The 22,305-nt window shown below is 43.9% G+C and overlaps 1 gene segment (V, D, J or C); it reads left to right on the top strand.

Annotated features, from left to right (window-relative positions):
* Window positions 1-354: 354 nt before the first annotated feature.
* LOC117878378 lies at window positions 355-3,808 on the top strand. The segment is given in 2 exon segments: window positions 355-413; window positions 3,456-3,808. Coding segments are annotated over 2 exon segments (402 nt in total).
* The last annotated feature ends 18,497 nt before the right edge of the window (window positions 3,809-22,305 follow it).

The raw sequence follows: 22,305 nt of genomic DNA, 5'->3' as shown, positions 1-22,305 counted from the left end.
CAGAATGTGTTCGGAGGGAGAGGGCTAAAATGAAGGCCCATGCCCGGACTCTGGTGGCACAGCCCAAGTGAATATTTAGGAGAGACCTGTCAAATCTGCTCAAATATAAGCAAGATCTGCAAAGACATCTGTATATATAGCATCTGAATCAAGGATAAAACAATATCATTGTAAACTAGAAGAGCAGCAGGAAATAAGCCAAATATGAGCATTTCACATCTCTGGGCTGAAACTAAAAGTGCAGTAAATTTGCATGCATTTTGCATAGGGGTAAGGTGTCATCAATGAGCTGCTGAACACATATAAACATTTCATTTTCCACGGCTCACTTATGAACGAGCCTTTCCAACCACGGTCAGGCAAGATGATCTCACACACGCCCCTTCTCTGGCTGCTGGTTCTCTGGATTCAGGGTAAGAAATCAATAAATACAAAATGTAAAATGCAACAGAGAGTCCTGTGGCACCTTTAAGACTAACAGATGTATTGGAGCATAAGCTTTTGTGGTGAATGCTCACTTCGTCGGATGCATGTGAAAAATGTAAAACGTCACACATCAGTGTGACAGAAGATAAGTAATGCTGTCATTCCGACTTATTTAATTAATATTCTACTGTTGCATTTAGTATAAATTCACACTGGAATGTTCAAACTGTGTTTCAGTGTCTGAACACTTGTGATATCCTGTATTATATCTTTGTTCATTCCCTACCCTTCTTCTCTCTTTATCCAGACTCCTCTGGGCAAATTGTGATGACTCAGTCCCCGGAATCTCTGGCAGTGCCAGTGGGAGGGAGAGTCTCTATCAACTGCAAAGCCAGTACGAGCATTGGCAGCTGCATACACTGGTACCAACAGAAACCTGGACAAGCTCCCAAACCTCTTATCTACGGCGCTAGCAACCTCCAGTCGGGGGTCCCGGCCCGGTTCAGCGGCAGTGGGTCTGGCACTGATTTCACATTCACCATCAGCAGCGTAGAAGCTGAAGATGCTGGAGATTATTACTGCCAGCAGTGTAGCAGCTACCCTCTCACAGTGATACAGACCAGTGCAAAAACCTCCCTGCTCTCTGCAGCGTGCAATGCAGTTACCGCTTGTTGGGGATGTAACTGTCTGCATTTCAAATGTTCTGTAATCGTGAAATAAGAGGGTGACTTATTCCATCTCCAAGCACACAATGAAAAGGAGAACACTGGAGGACTTAAAGAGTTTGGCTAAACAGACTCTAGCATATCCACAGAGACTTGAGGCTCACTACAGTTTTCTCTGCTTTATTTCCACTCTGGAATCCCAGGGCACCAGAGACAATTTCATTTTGGAAAAATCAGAGACTTTTCATTTCAATAAAGCTAATATGTCCATTTAAACTTTATCAACTGAACATCATAACACAACACCCACCGCAATACAATAGAACAATCAAAATGATAACATCGAAACAACCATTTTGACCATATCGGAAGGAAATGTTTTGACCTTCTCAAAACTTTCCCCTGAAACTTTGAACAGAATTCCTGTGTTCCCGGAGAACATTTAGATTTTGTAAAATCCACATTTCCTTAGTGAAAGCTGTTCCTTTGGGAAAATTTCAACCAGCTCTGCCATTATACATACACTTCTACAATGGTCTCAAGAGTCCTCTTATTTGAACAGATAATCAATAAAATCTCATTGGAAGGTCTCAGAATTGTTATTCACCTTGGAAAATTATATAAATCTAGGGATTTTTAAATGGCGGTGTTGAGATCAGGTGCCTGTTTGCTCTGTTGTAGAATATGTTGTGATAAATGAAGGGGTGGGGGAGCTCCCCTTTTATGAACACCCAGACACCCAGTTAGCTAAAAAAATCCCTGTTAGTAGCTGGCCTCTATTTGCTTTACCTGTAAAGGGTTAAAAAAAGCCCATAAGTAAAAGGAAAGGAGTGGGCACCTGATCAAAAGAGCCAACGGGAAGGCTAGAACTTTTTAAACAGCTGCTAACAGGGATTTTGTAGCTAAACGGCTGGCTGGATGTCCATAAAAAGGAGCTCCCCCCCACACACACACCCCTTTATTTATCACATACATTAAGGCCTTATGGGCCAGCTTCACAAAGGGAGCAAATCCCCAAACACACATGAACCCTGAGGCACAAGCAGGTAATAGGCACACACAGGATTTTCACAGGGACTGGGCAGATACACCAGAGGAGGAGTGTAGCCCAAAGGGCAGGGAAGTGGGAGTGGCCACGCAGAAGGGTGCTGATGCCTTTTCCAGAATGTCTTGGGATGTGGACACATTCAGACACGGTCTGGCTAGTAAGAGTCAGCAGGAGCCAATGGAAAAGGTGTTTAGTCAGCTTCCCAGTGACTGCGGGGCTGGCCACACCACGCAGAGGAGCCAATAACTGGGGAGTGGGTAGTGCAGCTTAGGACGTTTGGAGCCCCTGCTGCTCCACTCCCACAACCCCCTGTACCTCTCAGAGTCGGGTGCCGACCATGTCATGGAAGTAGAGGAGAAAGGGGCACAGACACAAGGGGCAGCGCTGGAGCCTGGCACACTGACACCACTATTCAGCATTTCTGTGCTGCACATACACCCCAAATCTGAGGATGCTCGGATCTTGGGTCTCCTCTTCCCAGACCTCATTTTCATCCTGCCCACGTGCACCCTTCAAGTCTGAGAACAGCCTTCATTCTAGGCGTGCAGAACGCATGCAGCCACTGGTGCCTCTGCAAAGAGCCATGCACCTGCCAGTGCCGCTACTTCCTTGAGAATCTGGCCCTATCAATATCATGAAAATGGATTAATTAAAAGAGACTAGGCTGATTGCATTTAAACCCCCCACAGTAAATGACTGAATGATTTTAGCTCTTCTAACTTGTGTTTCAAGCTGCCGCTCGCTCGGTTACTCATCATTAATCAAACAGCCGTTGTTACCTCCATGTCCTGTAAAGCCAACTCTGGCTACTTTACCATCTGAATCAAGCAAATATGTTACAGTTATTACATCCAATAACCACAAGAAACCATCAGGTCAGATATTTCAAAGCTCCTCCCTGGCATTAACATCTGGTTATTTGCATAATTTAGCTCTCTTTGCATATTCACACACAGCTGATGGTCCCTCACTCAGCTGCTGAACACATAAATGGTTCCATTTCCACTACATGCTTCACTGAGGAGCATTTCCAACCCCACATAAGCAAGATGAGCTCAAAGACTCCCCTTCTCTGGCTGCTGCTTTTCTGGATTCAGGGTAAGAAACAGACAAGTGTCAAAAGTGTTGACAAGGAATGTGGCAAATCGTAATAAATGATGGTGGTTTGTAGAGTTCCATGCCGATTCCAGGTATAATTTTAGTTTATTTCTACCGTTCAGTTTACAAGTATTTCAATGTAGAGCTTTGAATAATGTTAATGTCATTGTCCCATTTACCCAACCCCAGCCCTGCCAATTTTTATTCTTTCTCGACAGGTTCCAGTGGGCAGATTGTGATGACTCAGACTCCAGAATCCCTGGCAGTGTCTCCAGGAGACAGAGTCACCATCAACTGCAAAGCCAGTTCTAGTGCTAGCGGATGGGTGTCCTGGTACCAACAGAAATCAGGTCAAGCTCCTAAGCTCCTTATCCACAGCGCTTCCACCCGCCCCTCTGGGATCCCAGACCGGTTCAGCGGCAGTGGGTCGGGCACTGACTACACATTCACCATCAGCAGAGTTGAAGCTGATGATGCTGGAGATTATTACTGCCTGCAGACTGCTAGCTTCCCTCTCACAGTGATACAGACCAATACAAAATCTCCCTGCTCTATGAAGCATGAAGTCTAGCAGACACTGCTACATACAAGTAGCACAACAACCTAGTTTTCAAATCTTCTGCCAAAACTCATTCCATCCACTAACATAACCTGAAACTCTAGCATTGTACAGTATTGCTGTCCTGAAAGGGAAGGTTTGTTATAGCATGAACTGAAGAACAGAGGGTCATCAGTGAAGTCCCACAAAACATATTCTGTCTTTTTTAAGTCTAACCTTAACTGTGAATTTTCTGGGTTATGATCCTTAGTGTCTGGATCATGACAACATCCCTGTTAATGATTTTTATCCAAAATTACTAATATGCACTGGCAGCCTTACTCCATCTTATTATTATTTATTGTTTGCTCTCCAGTTGCATCTACAAAGCCCTAGACAGGGACCCCATTGTGCTAGGTGCTGTACAAACACTGAAGAAAAAGATAGTCCCTGCCCCCAAACAACTGCTACAGTCAATGCAGTTTTTGTCTGTGAATGAATACATTAATCTAGAAAACAAATTCCATTAGCTGAAGGTTAAGGTTGTTTTCAGACAAATGCCCCAGAGCATGGGAAATAAAGGTAATCTTCACGTATTCATACAGCACAGATCACATACAAATAAACTGACACCACATGATGTACATTAAATCATTAATACATACTCCTAGTTACAAACTATGCAGATCAGGTATGGGCCATCAGGGAAGGCATCAGTAGTGCCTCATTCTGGGAATGAGACAAAACACCCTCTCACGGGCTGGTTTAGACTTTTGCACCATATCTATCTTCAATGGGATTATATGTGTTGCTGGTGGGCAATCCACTGGTGTCTTGCACTCCAGAACGTGGGCCCCTTCTTGGCCTGTTTGAGAGGGGGCCACATGCTGCTTGTTTTCACCAGAAAGCAGCAGGTTTGTGGCTAAGCAGGTAGACCACAGGGCCTGGCTGCACTTGGCATGCCTGGGACAACAGCTTCAAGCTCCCTGCCTCACACTGAAGAAGCCCACAGGGATTCCATCCTTGATTGATGTTGGGATCCTGCTACACGGGCCCTCACAGCCCAACATGTACAAAATAGGGTTTGTGTCTATAGTGCACAGGGGACTGTTTAAATATTTATTTATTTATTTTCACCCCTACTAAATTGAGGATTCTAGAAGTTTTGGCCCAAAACAGGCATTAAAAAAAATTCTAAAAGAATCCTTGTGATGGGGACGCAGCCTCTGCCTATACTGTGACAATAATATTCTCCTCTCTGATATAAGCGTCTATTTGTAAATCCCCAAATAGAAATGACATTAAGATGGAGTTCTGGTTGCAAGAACTACTACTGGGGGAATTCTGCACCACTGCACATGTGCAGAATTCATGTGCTGTGCAGACATTTTTTTCCCCTCAGAAAATACATTTTGCTGGAAAGGTGCTGCAGTTATACTGCCCCCCAGGGGCCACTGTGGCAAACAGAGAACAGCCACTCCCAGGCCAGTTACAGCTGCACATAGGGAAGAGAAGAGGCTGCCTTCCTCACAGCACCCTGTGGGGCCAGGTCAGGAGGCACAGGATATGGGCCGACAGACAGTGTGGGTCACATGGGCTGCTGAGGGCAACACAGACTGGGGTTCATAAGGGCTAGTGGCAGAGACAGACTAGGGCGGGGGCTGAATCTATTTGTCAAAACAAGCGTTTCCGGATTTTGTTTGTGTTGTTGTTGTTTGTATTGTTACAGACATACTTGCTGAGAGGTATTTTGAAATAGATTACCAAAATAATTAGCCTGCTGTGATTATATTGTGTGCTTTAGATAAATAAAATATGCAGAATTTTAAAATATTGTGTGCAGAATTTGTAATTTTTGGCTCATAATTCTCCTAGGAGTATTCATATTTGAGGTAAAATGCATTACAAGCGAGTTGTAGTTATACCAAAAACAAGTATTACAAACCTAGGAAAATCAGAGATAAATTTAAAAGAAAATTAATCACGTTGCACTATGCTAATACACAGTGAGGGCACCCAAACAACCTACCTCCATCCTGTAATGATGAAGTGCAATTAATATATGATTCTGATTAAAGCATTTTAGTGTTAGAGGATCCCAGATCTGATTTTAAAAAGATTTTGAAGACACAATGGAGTTTTTCATATATTTCCCACTACACTACAAAGTTCAGATTGTTTGGGTGCCTTAACAGAACTTTTTTTACTTAAAAAAAATCCAAACACTTTAAAGTGTAAACGTTAATTCTGAATATCCTTCATTTTACAGTGCTTGAGTCTAAGGTAAGTGCAACATCCTTGTAATATCATTACTCTTAAGTTCTGGATAACTACTGACAACTTAATTCTATCTTAATATAGTTCTTTGTCCGGGAATTTCCTTACGTTTACTTATACACACGTATACTTTCATACATGGACCCTAAAACAAATCCCATGATAATGCTGCTTTACAACATTTCTAATGAGATGCAGATATGTAATATTAACCTTCCCTCTTCATTTTATTTTCTTTAGATTCATAGATTTTTAAGGCCAGAAGGGACCATCATGATCATCTTGTCTGATCTCCTGCATAACACTGGCTATAGAACCCACCCAATAAATTCTGCATCAAGCCCAGAACTTCAGCTTGAACAACAGCATGTTATCTAGAAAGTGCTGCAGTCTTGATCTCAGAGGGCAGATTTACTTCTACACCAAAGCAGGCAGAGCACCCAGTCAGTTTGCATCACCAGAGCAGCGGACGTGTACTGGTAAATCTGACCCTTGATTTGTATTGGACTTTATGGGGCAGTGATGGAGACGGCTGCTGTGTCCAGGCACTGGAAAGATTCCATGGCTGCATTACCAGCGTGAGCAGCAGTGCCTGACAGGTTCCTCAGGGCACTGCTTCCTCAACTATACGGCATGCTGAAGTTGCACTGCTGGGGGGATCTAATCCAGGAGCATGGGGAGAGGGAGGGGAACTGTAGGATGGTCTTGATTCAAAGCATGAAACTATTCACCGGGTGGCGTGGGTTCCCCATCTCACAGACGGGGATCTGAAACAAAGCATAAGTGACTTGTCGCATGTCACACAAGGAGACTAAGGCAGAACCAGGAGCTGAACTCAGATTTCTTAAACACCAGTCCAGTACCTTAATAATAACACCATTCCTCCTTAATAAGGGCCCCATGTGCTACCTACTCACTACCTACTCACTATTATCTCATCAGACAGCAGAAGGACTTCTGCTGTCTGATGAGATAATACCTCAGGGTGACAGGGATAACACAGAGGATACATCCTAGCCTAAATTCTGGCTATGGGGTAAATATCACCGTGACTGGCCCTACTGCCATAGATTGAAAGGGCTCATGTTTGAAAACTGGCTCCACAACATCAATTACATCTTGAAACGTGTAACTGGGGGGAGAAAAGGGGACCCAGATATGAGAAGGCAAAGAATCATCAGGCTGTGTAGCACCCCTGGGGAATACTACCACATCTGTTTGGGAACTCCATTCATAGACTTTACATGCGTCTGACGAAGTGGGTATTCACCCACGAAAGCTTATGCTCCAATACATCTGTTAGTCTTTAAGGTGCCACAAGACTCTTTGTTGCTTCATTCATAGACTACAATCTGTGGACAACTGTGCCATTGGCCAGTAGATGGCAGTATTTTGATACTACTTTGCAGAGTTTGCGATTTCAGGCCAAACAGGCCAGTTGGTTTCGGAAGGTTTCTTTACTGATATGGTCTGATTAAAGAGAGAGAAGAATAATTGAGTTAATTATTCGCTGATCACAATCTTTAAAAAAAAAAACATAGCTAACTGTGAGCCCCTTAAACCCACAGCTAAATCCTCACTCACATGAGCAGTCTCCATGAAAGACATGGGATTACTTACGAGAATAACTGCTCACCATGTGAGTAACAGGAGCATGATTGGCCCTATATCACTAAGTTGTTATAGATGGTCTTGTGTGTAAATGGATGGAAATCTGCAGCCTGCTCTGCTACCCACTGAAGAGTGTCCTTGTTAAATAACGAATCCACCCCTGTAACCATCTTATGCCATGTAAGCCTCAGTCTGAGCACTTGAACACCCCACAAGTGAGTAACTATAAATAGTTATTACAGGCAACAGAGGCATGAAATAGACAAGCCAAATATTTCAGAACAGCTTTCCTGGGGCTAGAATGCTGGTGACTTCCAGGATTTTATCTTTTTGCATATTCACACAAGTGATTTTCCCCTTTCTGAGCACTTACAAATGTGTTGATTTCCACTGTGTGCTTATCAACAAACATTTCCAATCACAGACTAGATCTCTCTATATATAGACTTTACATGCACTACACTAATCTGAAACCCTCCTCACTCATCAGGTTTCTAAACCTGGGCTCCAGCCCAAGCGGGTATGTCTATGCTGCTATCTTTAGACACATGGGATCTGACACTGGCTGTTGTGGTTTTGGTTTGCTTTGCTTTATTGCAGTGGAGACATACCTACTGATTACACTCACACCATCAGCAGCATTAAAGCTCATCATACTGGAGAATATGATTGTCAACTGGCCTTTCCCAGTGATACAGGCCAGTGCAAAAACCTCCTTTTTTCTACACAGAGATGTGCACTTAAGAGATCTTTGAAGATATTTAGGTGCCTAATTTGTATTGAAATCAGTGGGGGTTAGGTACCAAAAAAGCTTTGCATAGTGGATCTTAGGAGAGCAAGTATGTCATGGAGACCAGCCACTAAACGGGAACAAAGACCCACACTCTCCTTGGGAGGGGGGAGAGAGGAGGGAGGTACATTATCTTGCTTTCTCCAAATAAAGCGCTCACACAAAGCAATTTACACAAGTCTGCACTGGGAGCACAGCTGAGCAGAAGAATTACTCAATGCTTCTCTGAACCTGACAGCAAGCAAGGAGATGGTAGCTGCAGCTCTGTTCCTGGAGTGGGCACTGCATACACAACATCTTCCAGAGCTGGCCATCTCTATGGCTGGTGCAGGGGGTGGAGATCATGGCTCACAGCCACTTCTGGGGTGGTTAGTGGTGCTGGCTATATACATTGCTTGGGTTTGCATGGGTACAAAGATTCCACTCTATCTAGACCCTGCATGGAAGAGCTCCTAGCACAACCACATCCTTGCACACCCATGGAGACACCAGCAGCATTCTCTCCCAAAGGAAGCGCCTTACTGTCAGGAGAATCTGGACAGAACATCAGCCCAACTATCTCCTCGGGCAAGGACACTGGGGACATTCATGAATATTTTCATGGCAAGGAGAATAACCAAGGTAAAGGGAGGTAAACGGATCTGAAAACTGCTGTAAAAATGGCTGGGAGATTTTAACCGCTTAGATACAAGGTCACATACAAAATTCCCGGTGCCCTCCCCATAGAGCCCTTCAGACATTCCACTCATAAAACCATCAGTGTTGCAACTTTACCTCATAAGTCACTATCACCAGGTTACAGAGACCAACACCACACAAGAATAACAGGAAATGCCCTTGGATCTAAAATGCATCTTGTTTATATGAATGGGTTATTTGCATGTTCACTCTGCAGGGACGTTCCCTGGCTGGGCTGCCATGCGTTCATAAACGGTCCTGTTAGCACTGCCTGGTGAGCTGTGCAGCATTCCCCACGGAGACCTGTCAAGATGCTCTCACAGGCCCAGCTTCTCTGGATACTAGTGCTTTGGATTCAGGGTGAGCATTATATCAAGAGGGAACAGACTTCATAGGCAATAAAATACTAGCTAAGCTTAAAATAATATTGCTTGCTTACTTTGCAATCTAGTGTTTAATAAATTCTTAAATGAAAAATGAATTTAAATACCAATTTTAATAACAGGCCATGATTGCATGAATTTTCTTTCCATATCTAGATTCCTATGGCCAAATTGTTCTGACTCAGACTCCAGAATCCCTAGCAGTGTCCCCTGGAGAGCGAGTCACAATCAACTGCAAAGCCGGTACCAGCATTAGCAACTACTTAGGCTGGTACCAACAGAAACCAGGACAAGCACCTAAGCTCCTTATCTATGATTCTACCAACCGTGTCTCTGGGATCCCAGACCGGTTCAGCGGCAGTGGGTCTGGAACCGATTTCACTCTCACAATCAGCAGCGTTGAAGCTGAAGATGCTGGAGATTATTACTGTCATCAACGCCTCAGTTACCCTGTCACAATGATACAGACCATTACAAAAACCTCCCTGTGGACAGAGCATGCTCTGTGCTTACTGTTTGTCACAGCTGCAACCAAGATGGTGAATTTTATGAATTAATTCAAATAAAAAACAGTGAGTGACTCCAAATACACCTGACATTTTATACAGCACCAAACATCCCCAAACCATCAAAGAAACAAATACTGGGATCAGATCACCCTCCGCTGAAGCTCAGGTCCATTTGGGTGGAAGGAGCAATACTCTGCAACTGGATCCCAAGATTGTTGTGTCCCATTAGAACTACAGGGCGTATAAGATAGGTCTCTTCTTCCACAATACTTGTGCTAATATTCATCCCTATTATTGGAAAATTTGCCATGCGGTGTCTGAAGACTCCAAGTAATCATGGCTCTTGTCTAGGGTCTCATCCAAATGACTGATCCTTTCAGTGCAGCTCACCTAATGCCACCGGAGATCATGGGTTCAGTACAGGCTCAAAGGGAGGACAGTCTCTTACTAAAACATCAACACCACTTTCTGCAGTAACTCCATTTTTCTCAGCAGCCTCCCATCCAAGTATTTACCAAACCCATCTCTGCTCTATGTTTGGCAGAAGATAGTATCTGAACCTGTATCTGCCTGGTTGCAGGCGGACATACATTAACATTGTTTGTATTATCTCTCAAGAGCACAGATGGTTTTGAAGGTGAAATATTTCCCATTCTCAATTTTTTTCTTCTCCATCCCCACAGAGGGTTAAGAATCCCGCTGAGTTTCCTTCTCTTTAATCTCCTCCCTGGAAGACACATGTGTCAGGGTCAGACTTCTGGTATATTCCAAACCACACCAACTATCTGTTTCCCATCCTTTCTTCAACCCAGGTGACTTTGTTTGTGACATTCTGTACCTGGGGGGAACACCCAGCACTCCCATATTCATCCTTATAATATGATTGTGTGGTATCTAATGCAAAGTTCGTCATGTCGAGTGTCTTCGGAAGGCTCATGATGCACTGAGCATTGTTGTTATGGTAATGTTATAGTAGTTGTTGTTATAGTAATGTTATAGGTTGTAATTTCATGTATATAGTTATGAGGCTAAAATGTGTCCTCCTGGGTTAAAGCAAGCCCAGGCAAAAACTCTCCAGAAGCAGAGGGGCAATTCACACCTCATCAGGGCATGTACAGGACAAACCCAGCCCAGCCTCACAGGAACAAAGGACACTGGCGTAGGCAACAACAAAGGATCTGTTCAACTCTCGAGTGAGTCACCCCCCCTTCCTTTGGTCAGTTTGGTACTGCGATGAGGTAATGCTCACCTGACTCTGAAGGGATGGTGGCAAAGACAAGAGGGAAGAAAGAACATAAGAGGGAAAGACATTTGCCATGCTCTTCCTCTCTCTTCCACCTCCATCTACAGACATCACCACCAAGCAATGGAAGTGCTGATCAAAGGGGAGAGCCTGGCTGAAGGGCAACCAGCCAGCCTGTGGTGGGAAGCATCTAAGTTTATAAGGGCATTGAAAGTGTTAAGATCAGCTTAGAATGTGTTTTGCTTTTATTTCATTTGACCAAATCCAACTTGTTGTGATTTGACTTATAATCACTTAAAATCTATCTTTGTAATTAATACATTTGTTTGTTTATTCTACCTGAAGCACCGTGTTTGGTTTGAAGCGTGTCAGAGACTCCCCTTTGGATAACAAGCCTGGTACATATCCATTTCTTTATTATACTGATGAATTCATATAAGCTTGCAGCGTCCAGCGGGCATAACTGGACATTGCAAGATGGAGGTGCCTAGGGTTGTGTTTGGGACCGGAGATATTGTCTAGTGTCATTCGGTGGCACGATCCAAGGAGCTGCTTACATGCCAGAGGCTGTGCATGAACAGCCCAGGACAGGAGGTTCTCACAGCAGAGCAGGGTAAGGCTGGCTCCCAGAGTACAGGATTAGAGTGACCTAGCAGATCACTGGTCCAGATAACACCAGGAGAACATCACACCATCCCTGCAGGTTGTTAAGAATCCCTCTGAGATTCCCTCTCTTTAATCTCCTCCCTGGAGGACCCATGTTTCAGGGATAGACTTCTGTTATATCACTAACCACACCAACTATCTGCTTCCCATCTTTTTTCAATCCAGGTGCCTTTGTTCTACCTAAACACACTCGGAGTAGGACTTTAAACTCTCTATTGATTTCCCTTTGGATTCAATTCTGTCGCGAAAGCGTCTCAGAAATAATTAGAATTAAATGAACCTACATCAGCTACCAAAGCATGAAGGTGATTTTTCATGACTATCGACAGATGAATTCCAGAAGATGTGCCTCCTTGTCATATGGTTCTAAAGTTAATAAATGCACATTAGTCACCATGACAATGAGGACAAATGACAAATCACACATTTAAACTATCAGACGGGTAGCCGTGTTAGTCTGGACCTGTAAAAAGCGACAAAGAGTCCTGTGGCACCTTATAGAGTAACAGAAGTATTGGAGCATGAGCTTTCATGGGTGAATACCCACTTCATTAGATATAAGGTGCCATAGGACTCTTTGGCACATTTCAACTAGGTGCAGCAAAACACGTTTCCTTCCATGCCAGGCTTTGCAGAAAGACACACCAATAGGAACACCGAGGGATTCACTATCATGTTTTGTGGAAGGAAAAGGGGGAAAAAAGTTGAATGTTTGCAGGGCTCTAATGATGGAAGTTGAAAATAAAATCATTCTACGCTTTCAGTGGTTGTTCCATGTGTTCAAATCCACTGCTCCTTTGGTGACCCAGGGAGAGAAACTGCAGAAGCACATGCTTAAAACTGAGCAAGAAGGGTCAAATGTGACCTTAGCTGGTTTCCAAAACAACTCAGTCCCTACAGCTCATCCCTGTTAAACTTTGATGTCACTGAAGCCCCATTCCAGGTAGAGGAGTATTTGAATCACAAAGGTATTACAACTAATTACAACTAGAGTGGGGCCTAAGTTGAGCAGTTCAGAACAGGGTCTGGATCCTCTAAGCAGTAGAGGGTATCAGACCAGCGTTCTGGCTCATGCCCATCTCTAATGAGACTGAGCACACGCAGCATGAAACATAGAACCCACCTGCAATCACTGTAAATCTCTGCCTGGAACTAAAGCACAGAACATTTCCATACATTTTGCATATTCACTCACGTGACATTTCCCCTGTGAGCTGCTGAGAACACATAAACTTTTCGCTTTCCCCTACAAGGCTCAGTGACAAGCATTTCCAGCCACCGCCTGCCAAGATGATCTCCCAGAGTCACTTTATCTGGCTGCTGGTTCTCTGGGTTCATGGGAAGAAGCAGCACAAGAGTCTGCAGGGCTATTAACCAATGTAATAAAATGCTGCAATATTTGATTTAATTCGTTCTTACTTTCCGGCATGACTTCTGATTAAATAACTCCTGTTGCTTTTACATGTAAGATGGGCTGCAGTGTAAAGCCTTGAATCATATATGCTGCCCTGGGTCAATTACCCTCTTGCTGCTCTTATTACCACCATCAATTTTCCATTTCTATCCATCTAGGCTCAAGTGGGCAGACTGTGGGAACTCTGACTCAGACTCCAGAATCTCTGTCCGTGTCTGTGGGGGAAACAGTAACTATCAAATGCCAAGCCAGTTTTAGTATTGCTACCTACATAAGCTGGTACCAACAGAAATCTGGACAAGCTCCTAAGCTCCTTATCTACAGCGCTTCCACCCGTCCCTCTGGGATCCCAACCCGGTTCAGCGGCAGTGGGTCTGGGACTGATTTCACTCTCACCATCAGCAGGGTTGAAGCTGAAGATGCTGGAGATTATTACTGCCAACAAGGCTACACCACTTTCACAGTGATACAGACCAATACAAAAACCTCCCTGAGCGAGGGCACAGTGCTGAGCGTTTGTCACAGCTGCATGTGCAACACCAGCTTCACAGATTTCATAACAAACAAGAAAGAGGAAGTTAATTACACAACTCTCTGCCACTACTCCCACTGTCATTTCTAGTCTGGACACAGAGGGCGAAGAGAAAACCTAACTCCACGTAGCTCTTTTAAGCAAAGGCTAGTGATAGAGGCAGAGTGATCCTTTTACAACAGAAATTGCATGGGGGATGAATGGGAAAAGCAATATTTGTGCAGCACCTTGATCCATGACTGGAGCCTCCAGGAGGCATGACAGCAATACAAATAATGATAGTGATTAAGAAATACAAGCCATTTTTTTCTGAAGAAATGATCTCCCATTTAGGCACAAAATAAGTATTCCACATTGCTCAGCAGGTTGTATGTCGAGGTCTGTTGGAATCCTGTCCATACCTGTCTCAATAGGAGTGGCTGGGTGGCCCATATTTAGGTGCCCAAATGGGAGCTGAGCTTTTTTGGAAATCTGCTTCTTTGAGCCTGATCTGAGGCCTAGAGACATTAACGGTGTGTTGCCACTAACGTCAATGGGTGTTAGACCCTACAGACATGTCCCCAAGCTGCAGCTGCCCCCATAGGTGCTGGAAATGGGGGAGCTGGGATGCTGCCGCGTCCCCTGGCTTGGAGTGGTTCTATCATATACAGGGCTTATAGTTTGGTTCAATGGCTCCCCCCACTATACAAATTGTTCCAGCGCCCCTGGCCTCCCCCAGCTTAGTGGCAGTGGGTCTGGGAGTAATTTCCCACTCACAGTAAGCGCTGTTGAAGCAGTCAGTGCTGGAGATCATTTAATGTTAGCAAGGCTGGGACTGGCCACTGTCACAGTGATACAGACCAACACAATAACTGCCCTGTTCTCCATGAAGCGCTTTGGGCTCACCACTGTATGTGTCACAGCCAGGTGTCCAGCCATTGCCACCTTCATGGCAAATCAAAACAGGAAGGTCACTGACTGATTCCGCAATTGAAAAGTGCGAGAAAACAGGACATGCTCTCCGGACGGTGTCACTGCTCAATGGGAACAAGGGCAAAGTAAAGTCCTACAGCAGCCTGGCCTCCTGTGTGTGTATGTGTGTAGATACAGCTGTTATAGTCAGAGTCTAAGGCCAGAAGGGACCACCAGATCCTCCAGTCTGACACCCACCCAGCACCCACACACTAAACCAACAACCAAATGAGATCAAACTATTACAGTCCACAGGTGAGGATAACAGCTGAGCTGTTTGTAAGAAATTCTCATACACTTCCTAATGCTGGGCCAACTCCTCAGATCCTTCCTTCCCCAGCATTTATGAGAGCTAGTCACATTATTCATGGGGAATATTATTTATTGCAAATTTGGGATAAAATTCTCCCAGGCACAAGGCAGCATAAGCAGCATTTTCAGGGCTTAAGTGAAGCTTTAATGGTTCATAGGCCTTGGGCTGGACCCCAACTCAGGGGGAATTTCACCCAGAGCCTGTTCATTTATTCCTGTGCTGGCTTTTGTGAGTTTTTCATTGTTCTTGAGTCTTCCAAATGATTACTGCAGACAAGTTTTAGCCTATGGATCATACAAAACTGTTCCCCTGCACTACATTTTTTGTGGTGAGTGGTCATGTGAATCATGGGGTATTTTCTCTGCTTGTTGTACAGATGGCTGTATCCTTCGAATAGGAGATTAGTGAATAACCAGTGGTGATCAGCCCCTGCGAAATAAGGCACTTACATGAGCCAATTTTCATGCTAAAAGTCTATGAAACTTTCAGGATTTGTGAACATTTCCATGAACACCCAGGACCTATCCAGATTTTCACATGCAACTGATGAGATGACTCCAGAAATTACAGCCAACCCAATTTGCTGCTTTTAGATTTGACTTACAGTTTACATTATTCAGGTTTTTACTCAGTCCTCATTCAGGCAAACTCCCATTCTCCAAAACAGACTCATGATTTGGCCCATTATTCAGTTATTTATATAGAACTTTATAGCCAAGTTCCTGCCCCCAGGGAACTAATCCAGGGGCTACTGTCCTGCCTGCATTATTCATTTTTATTTGTAATACATTAAAAATCCCTTTTTTATTTCACCTGCCACGGAATTTCCACCGGCCGAGAATCCATGGATCTGCCTCAGAATTCAGGTCCACCTTACCATGGAGTACACAGGGCTCCATGCAGATGACTCAGGGAGGAGAAAATAAGACTCATTTATTCAAACTGACTTTTTAACTGTAAATGTCACTTTCCTTAAAGAATCTTTTCAAGCGTGTTTCCTTTTATATCCAGTGAGAAATGTCTCCACACCCCCACTATGGAGCCTGAACACAGACCTCAATTAGGACCATATTCTGACAACCTGGCTCATGTTGAGTTATTCTTTGAACAGTCCCAATGATTTCAGTAGGACTGTTTGAGGAGTAGGACCCTGTTCATGACAAGTAAATCAGAATCCGCCCTCATGGTAAATGTAATACCACAGACATCAGTGCTTTCAAGCACCCAAATCTAGCTAATGGGCCACACGGAGGGGAAGTTTGCATATTTATATTTATTTTGCATATCCAGGCATTTCCCTGTAGCTCAGAGGGGTTATAACGGCTCCATGTCACAGATCATGGTGCATTGAGCAGCAGCTGTCAGTCCGGAGCTCTCAAGATGAGGTCACACGCTCTGCTCCTCTGTGTGCTAGTTTTCTTTATGAAGGGTAAGTGTATTAGATTAGAATCATAGAAAAATGTATATAGAGATGGACAATAAGGTATAGAATATCATCAGAACAAAAATGAGGAATGATTTATCAAATAGATGTCAATTCTTATTTATATGCTTTCACATGCTCTGTCTATATATACAACAGAATCGAAATAATTTCATATTAAATGAAATCCTGGATGATAACAATGCTCTGACAATTTAAATCCTTGCATTGTCAGGTACTATCACAGAATCATGGATTCATGGTTTAATCTCACATGCAGATGCCAGTGGGCAGATTGTGATGACTCAGACTCCAGAATCCCTGTTGGTGTCTCCAGGAGACAGAGTCACCATCAACTGCAAAGCCAGTACAAGCATCAGCAGCTACATAGCCTGGTACCAACAGAAATCAGGACAAGCGCCTAAGCTCCTGTTCTATGGTTCTTCCTCCCGTCCCTCTGGGGTCCCAGATCGGTTCAGTGGCAGTGGGTCGGGCACTGATTTCACATTCACAATCAGCCGGGTTGAAGCAGATGATGCTGGAGATTATTATTGTCAGCAGTATAACAGCTACCCTCTCACACAGTGATACAGACCAGCACAAAAACCTCCCTGCTCTGTTAAGTTTCAGACTCTCACTCAATGTTTCAGCTGCTTCCTGTGCAGCATCCTTAGATCATTGCCTCTGCTGCCCTGCAGTGGGGTGGCTGAGTCAGACTTCAGTCACCTGCCTCCACACTGAAGAACTTCCAGTTCCTTCAGGTGTTCACACCAGGGGTTCACACTCTTTACTCAGCAATTGCTCCCCAACAACTAACATGGATTTTCTCTTATGAGTTGCATCCAACTTCCTACTGACAGCAGGTTACAATCCAAACACCGTTCTACTGAGCTGACAAAATGGAGGGAGAACTACACCTCGGCTTTGTAAAGCAGCCACACTGGAAAACTGCAACAGTTTAATCCAAAAAAAACTGTGCTCGGAGTAAAAGACACTATCTGATCCAGCCCCTTCAGGTCAGTTAGTTGTGCTCATTAAAACATGTTTGGTATCTGGAATCATCCAAACATCTGTTCCTCCTGCTTCGGCATCATACTAGTGGACTAGAGTCCAACAGTTCAGAGAAGAGAGCTAGAACCTCAGTTCTTTTTTGAGTTCTACATAAAAGTGCTACATGTTTGATACAAGTGATGGTAAAAATATTAAAGCGGTGCAGGAAAGTAAGATGAGCTCTTTCTTAAGGGCCAGAAAATTGGCATTGCAGAGACAGCTGCAGTGAAAACAAGGAGAGAAAAATGAAAGGAGGAAGACAGGGAGCGTCAGCTTTAAATTGCACCCAGGATGTAGAGACAGAGCACCTGATTTAAAGACTCCACAGAAGTGACATTCTAATCTGAACATACCCAGGTGGATTTACTGTCCAGATCCCAGCTGGTGCAAATCAGCAGAGCTCTACTGAGTGCAGTGGACTTTCACTGACCTAAATCAACGGGTTTGGCCCTGTGTATTCATGAACAGTGACTCTCTTTGGAGCATCATTTCCTTCCAGCATCCAAAGGTCTCTCACCAGTCAAACACAGAGTAATCCAGTTCACAAAATGTCTACCTGTAACAATATCCCATGTACTTACCATTTCTTTTAGCTGACTTTTCTTGTAAACCCCACTAACGAAGTTGCAGGCAATCTTCACACTGAGCACGCCAGCAGAAGCAGCTGAAAAACCCATTTTCCACAGCTGTGTGTGTAATTCATTCAACAGAGTGGGGATCTAATCACATCATTTAAAAAAATTAAGCAACCACCTGGCTCAGGGAACGTGTTTTTGATCTCATCTCATACAGACATCCCCCAAATAATCCCTGCCCCATGGCCAGCACCACCATGTCAGGTAAGAACACACATCATTGTGGTGATATCTGATTATGGGCTCTTCAGGAATCTAGGAGATCTCCAATATGGGATACCAGGGTGAGGCATGGCCTAGTGGTTAATGCCAGAACGGAGAGTCAGGAGAACTGTGGTTCCCCGACCTGGTCTCACACTGACTCACTAACGTTGGGCAAGAGACACTTCTACATGCCTTGGTTTTTCATCTATAAAAAACAGATATGTTAAATTTCCTCCCTCTTTAGAAGACTTAATTAGTTGATGTTTATAAAGCATTTTTGAAATTATAGTACACAGTGCAAGGGATTATTAAATGAAATGCATTTTTTTTTGCTTCCTACATATAGAACATTAATGGAAATATTCTACAGAGTTTATTGCCCTTGCGCTAAACCAGATCCACCACTACCACTATTCAAAATTGGATGGGACAGAGCACAAGAGACCATGCAAAGGCATATAAGAGGCTAGAACTCCTAATGGGATTTTCTGCCTTCCACTCCTATGATTCTATTATTATGGGGCTGCTGGTGGGAGCTGAATGTTTTCATGTGTACAGTGTCTTATTATGTACACATTAATGAATGGACTTGGCTGTTTGTATAAAGGAGCCCTCTGATTAGAAACATGCCAAGCTACATCTAAAAGTAACTGCTCCTGAAGCATTTAGGGTTACAACAGTGTGATTTGCTCTCTTTCCTGAGAACTGCTCCAGTTCCTCTTTTGCAGTAATGTCCATGGCACTGAAGCTGTGAGGGATTCAAACTTCACAGAGAGGGAGCAAAAGAGAGCACATTGTCCTTGTCTCTGGCCAAGGTGAATGGACCTTCTCCAAGGTTCTTTCTCTCTTCTGTTGGTGAAAAAAAAATGTGGGTCAGTAAAGGGTCCATATGGCGAGTCATTGGGGATGCCTGTCCTACCCACCCCTGGTCAACAACACCCTCATTGTGACTAATAATTTTCACTATGTAACTGACAACAAACAAATCACACAATTAGCAGGGTTCTACTCCATGACAGTAGAAGAGACAGCTGAGATCACGGTGGAGTCCCAAGGATTTGGTGACCCCTACAGGTGTTCATTCAGAAGAAGTGAGTTTTTTACCTACGAAAGCTCATGCCCAAATAAATCTGTTATTCTTTAAGGCGCCACCTGACTCCTTGTTGTTTTTAGTCAGATCTGCAGTAACCCATCCCCGCCATTCCTATAGTCAGCCACAGCATGGTTTGGGTTTGCTGTGTTGTGGGTTGGTTGGGGCTATTTTTAGGGCATAGTAGGGAATAAATCCCCACTAGTCTTTCAGCACCCCAGCTGGGAAGGCCTCCCTGAGGAAAGATAATCAAGGTGTGGCCAGTCTATCTGTATAAAGCCCTTCAAACTGGAGTTAGCTATTCCCATGGGAAGCAGAGAGAGGTTTTCTGATCAGCCAGAGCAAGGAATAATGGCAACAGAGAAGTCTCTGGGAATGGGCAACAGGGGATAGATCACTTGAAATTTACCTTTTCTGTGCATTCCCTCTGGGGCACCTGGCATTGGCCACTGTTAGAGGCAGGATACAGAAAACATTTAGCCAACTTCAGTTCAGTTAGTTGTGCTCATTAAAACATGTTTGGTATCTGGAATCATCCAAACATCTGTTATTCCTGCTTTGGCATCAAACTAGTGGACTACAGTCCAACGGTTCAGAGAAGAGAGCTAGAGTATCCTGCCTCTAACAGTGGCCAATGCCAGGTGCCCCAGAGGGAATGCACAGAAAAGGTAAATTTCGAGTGATCTATCCCCTGTTGCCCATTCCCGGAGACTTTATTCCTTGCTCTGGCATAATGAACTCAAAAAAGAACAGGTTCTAGCTCTCTTCTCTGAACTTTTGGACTCTAGTCCACTAGTTTGATGCCAAAGCAGGAATAACAGATGTTTGGATGATTCCAGATACCAAACATGTTTTAATGAGCACAACTAACTGAACTGAAGTTGGCTAAATGTTTTCTGCTCTGGTCTTTTTGCTGTTTGCTCCCTAAGCAATATGACCTTTCCTTGCCGCCTATTCTGAAAGGTCAAATGCCATCATTATGGTGCTTACTAGGACTGTGGCCAAGCCAGGGTCTGAGCATAAGAACGGCCACACTGGGTCAGACTCTTTTTTGAGTTCTACAGTGAAGCTTTAATGGTTCATAGGCCTTGGGCTGGACCCCAGCTCAGGGGGAATTTCACCCAGAGCCTGTTCATTTATTCCTGTGCTGGCTTTTGTGAGTTTTTCATTGTTCCTGAGTCTTTTCCAAATGATTTCTGCAGACAGGTTTTAGCCTATGGATCATACAAAACGGTTCCCCTGCACTACATTTTTTGTGGTGAGTGGTCATGTGAATCATGGGGTATTTTCTCTGCTTGCTGTACAGATGGCTGTATCCTTCAAATAGGAGATTAGTGAATAGCAAGTGGTGATCAGCCCCTGAGGAATAAGGCACTTACATGAGCCAATTTTCATGCTAAAAGTCTATGAAACTTTCAGGATTTGTGAACATTTACATGAACACCCAGGACCTATCCAGATTTTCACATGCAACCGATGAGATGACTCCAGAAATTACAGCCAACCCAATTTGCTGCTTTTAGATTTGACTTACAGTTTACATTATTCAGGTTTTTACTCAGTCCTCATTCAGGCAAACTCCCATTCTCCAAAACGGACTCATGATTTGGCCCATTATTCAGTTATTTATATAGAACTTTATANAGTCCTATCGAAATCATTGGGACTGTTTGAGGAGTAGGACCCTATTCATGGCAAGTAAATCAGAATCTGTCCTCATGGTAAATGTGATACCACAGACATCAGTGCTTTCAAGCACCCAAATCCAGCTACTGGGCCACACAGAGGGGAAGTTTGCATAGCTATGGTTATTTTGCATATCCATGCATGAGTGGCATTTCCCTGTAGCTCAGAGGGGTTATAACGGCTCCATGGCACAGATCATGGTGCATTGAGCAGCAGCTGTCAGTCCAGAGCTCTCAAGATGAGGTCACATGCTCTGCTCATCTGGGTGCTAGTTTTCTTTATGAAGGGTAAGTGCATTTGATTAGAATTGTAGAAAAATGTATAAAGAGATGGACAATAAGCTATAGAATATCATCAGAACAAAAATGAGGAATGATATGTCAAATAGATGTCAATTCTTATATATATGCTTCCATATGCTCTGTCTATATAAGCAGCAGAATTGAAATGGTTTCATGTTAAATAAAATCCTGGTTGATACTCATGCTATGACAATTTAAACCCTTACACTATTATGTACTAACACAGAAACATGGATTTATGCTTTAATCTCACATGCAGATGCCAGTGGGCAGATTGTGATGACCCAGACTCCAGAATCCCTGTTGGTGTCTCCAGGAGACAGAGTCACCATCAACTGCAAAGCCAGTTCTAGTGCTAGCAGATGGGTGGCCTGGTACCAACAGAAATCGGGACAAGCTCCTAAGCTCCTGTTCTATAGTACTTCCTCCCGTCCCTCTGGGGTCCCAGACCGGTTCAGCGGCAGTGGGTCTGGCACTGACTACACATTCACCATCAGCAGAGTTGAAGCTGATGATGCTGGAGATTATTATTGTCAGCAGTATAACAGCTGGCCTCTCACAGTGACACAGACCAGCACAAAAACCTCCCTGCTCTGTTTCATTTCAGACTCTCACTCAATGCTTCAGCTGCTTCCTGTGCAGCATCCTTATATCGTTGCCTTTGCTGCCCTGCAGTGGGGTGGCTGAGTGAGTCAGACTTCGGTCACCTCTGTCCACTCTCAAGAACTTCCCGTCCCTTCAGGAGCTCACACCAGGGGTTCAGCACTCTTTAC

Source organism: Trachemys scripta, chromosome 5, assembly GCF_013100865.1.
Source record: "Trachemys scripta elegans isolate TJP31775 chromosome 5, CAS_Tse_1.0, whole genome shotgun sequence".
NCBI lineage: Eukaryota > Metazoa > Chordata > Testudines > Emydidae > Trachemys > Trachemys scripta.
Note: the sequence above shows the minus strand (reverse complement) of the source record. Positions and strands in the feature narration are given on the sequence as shown.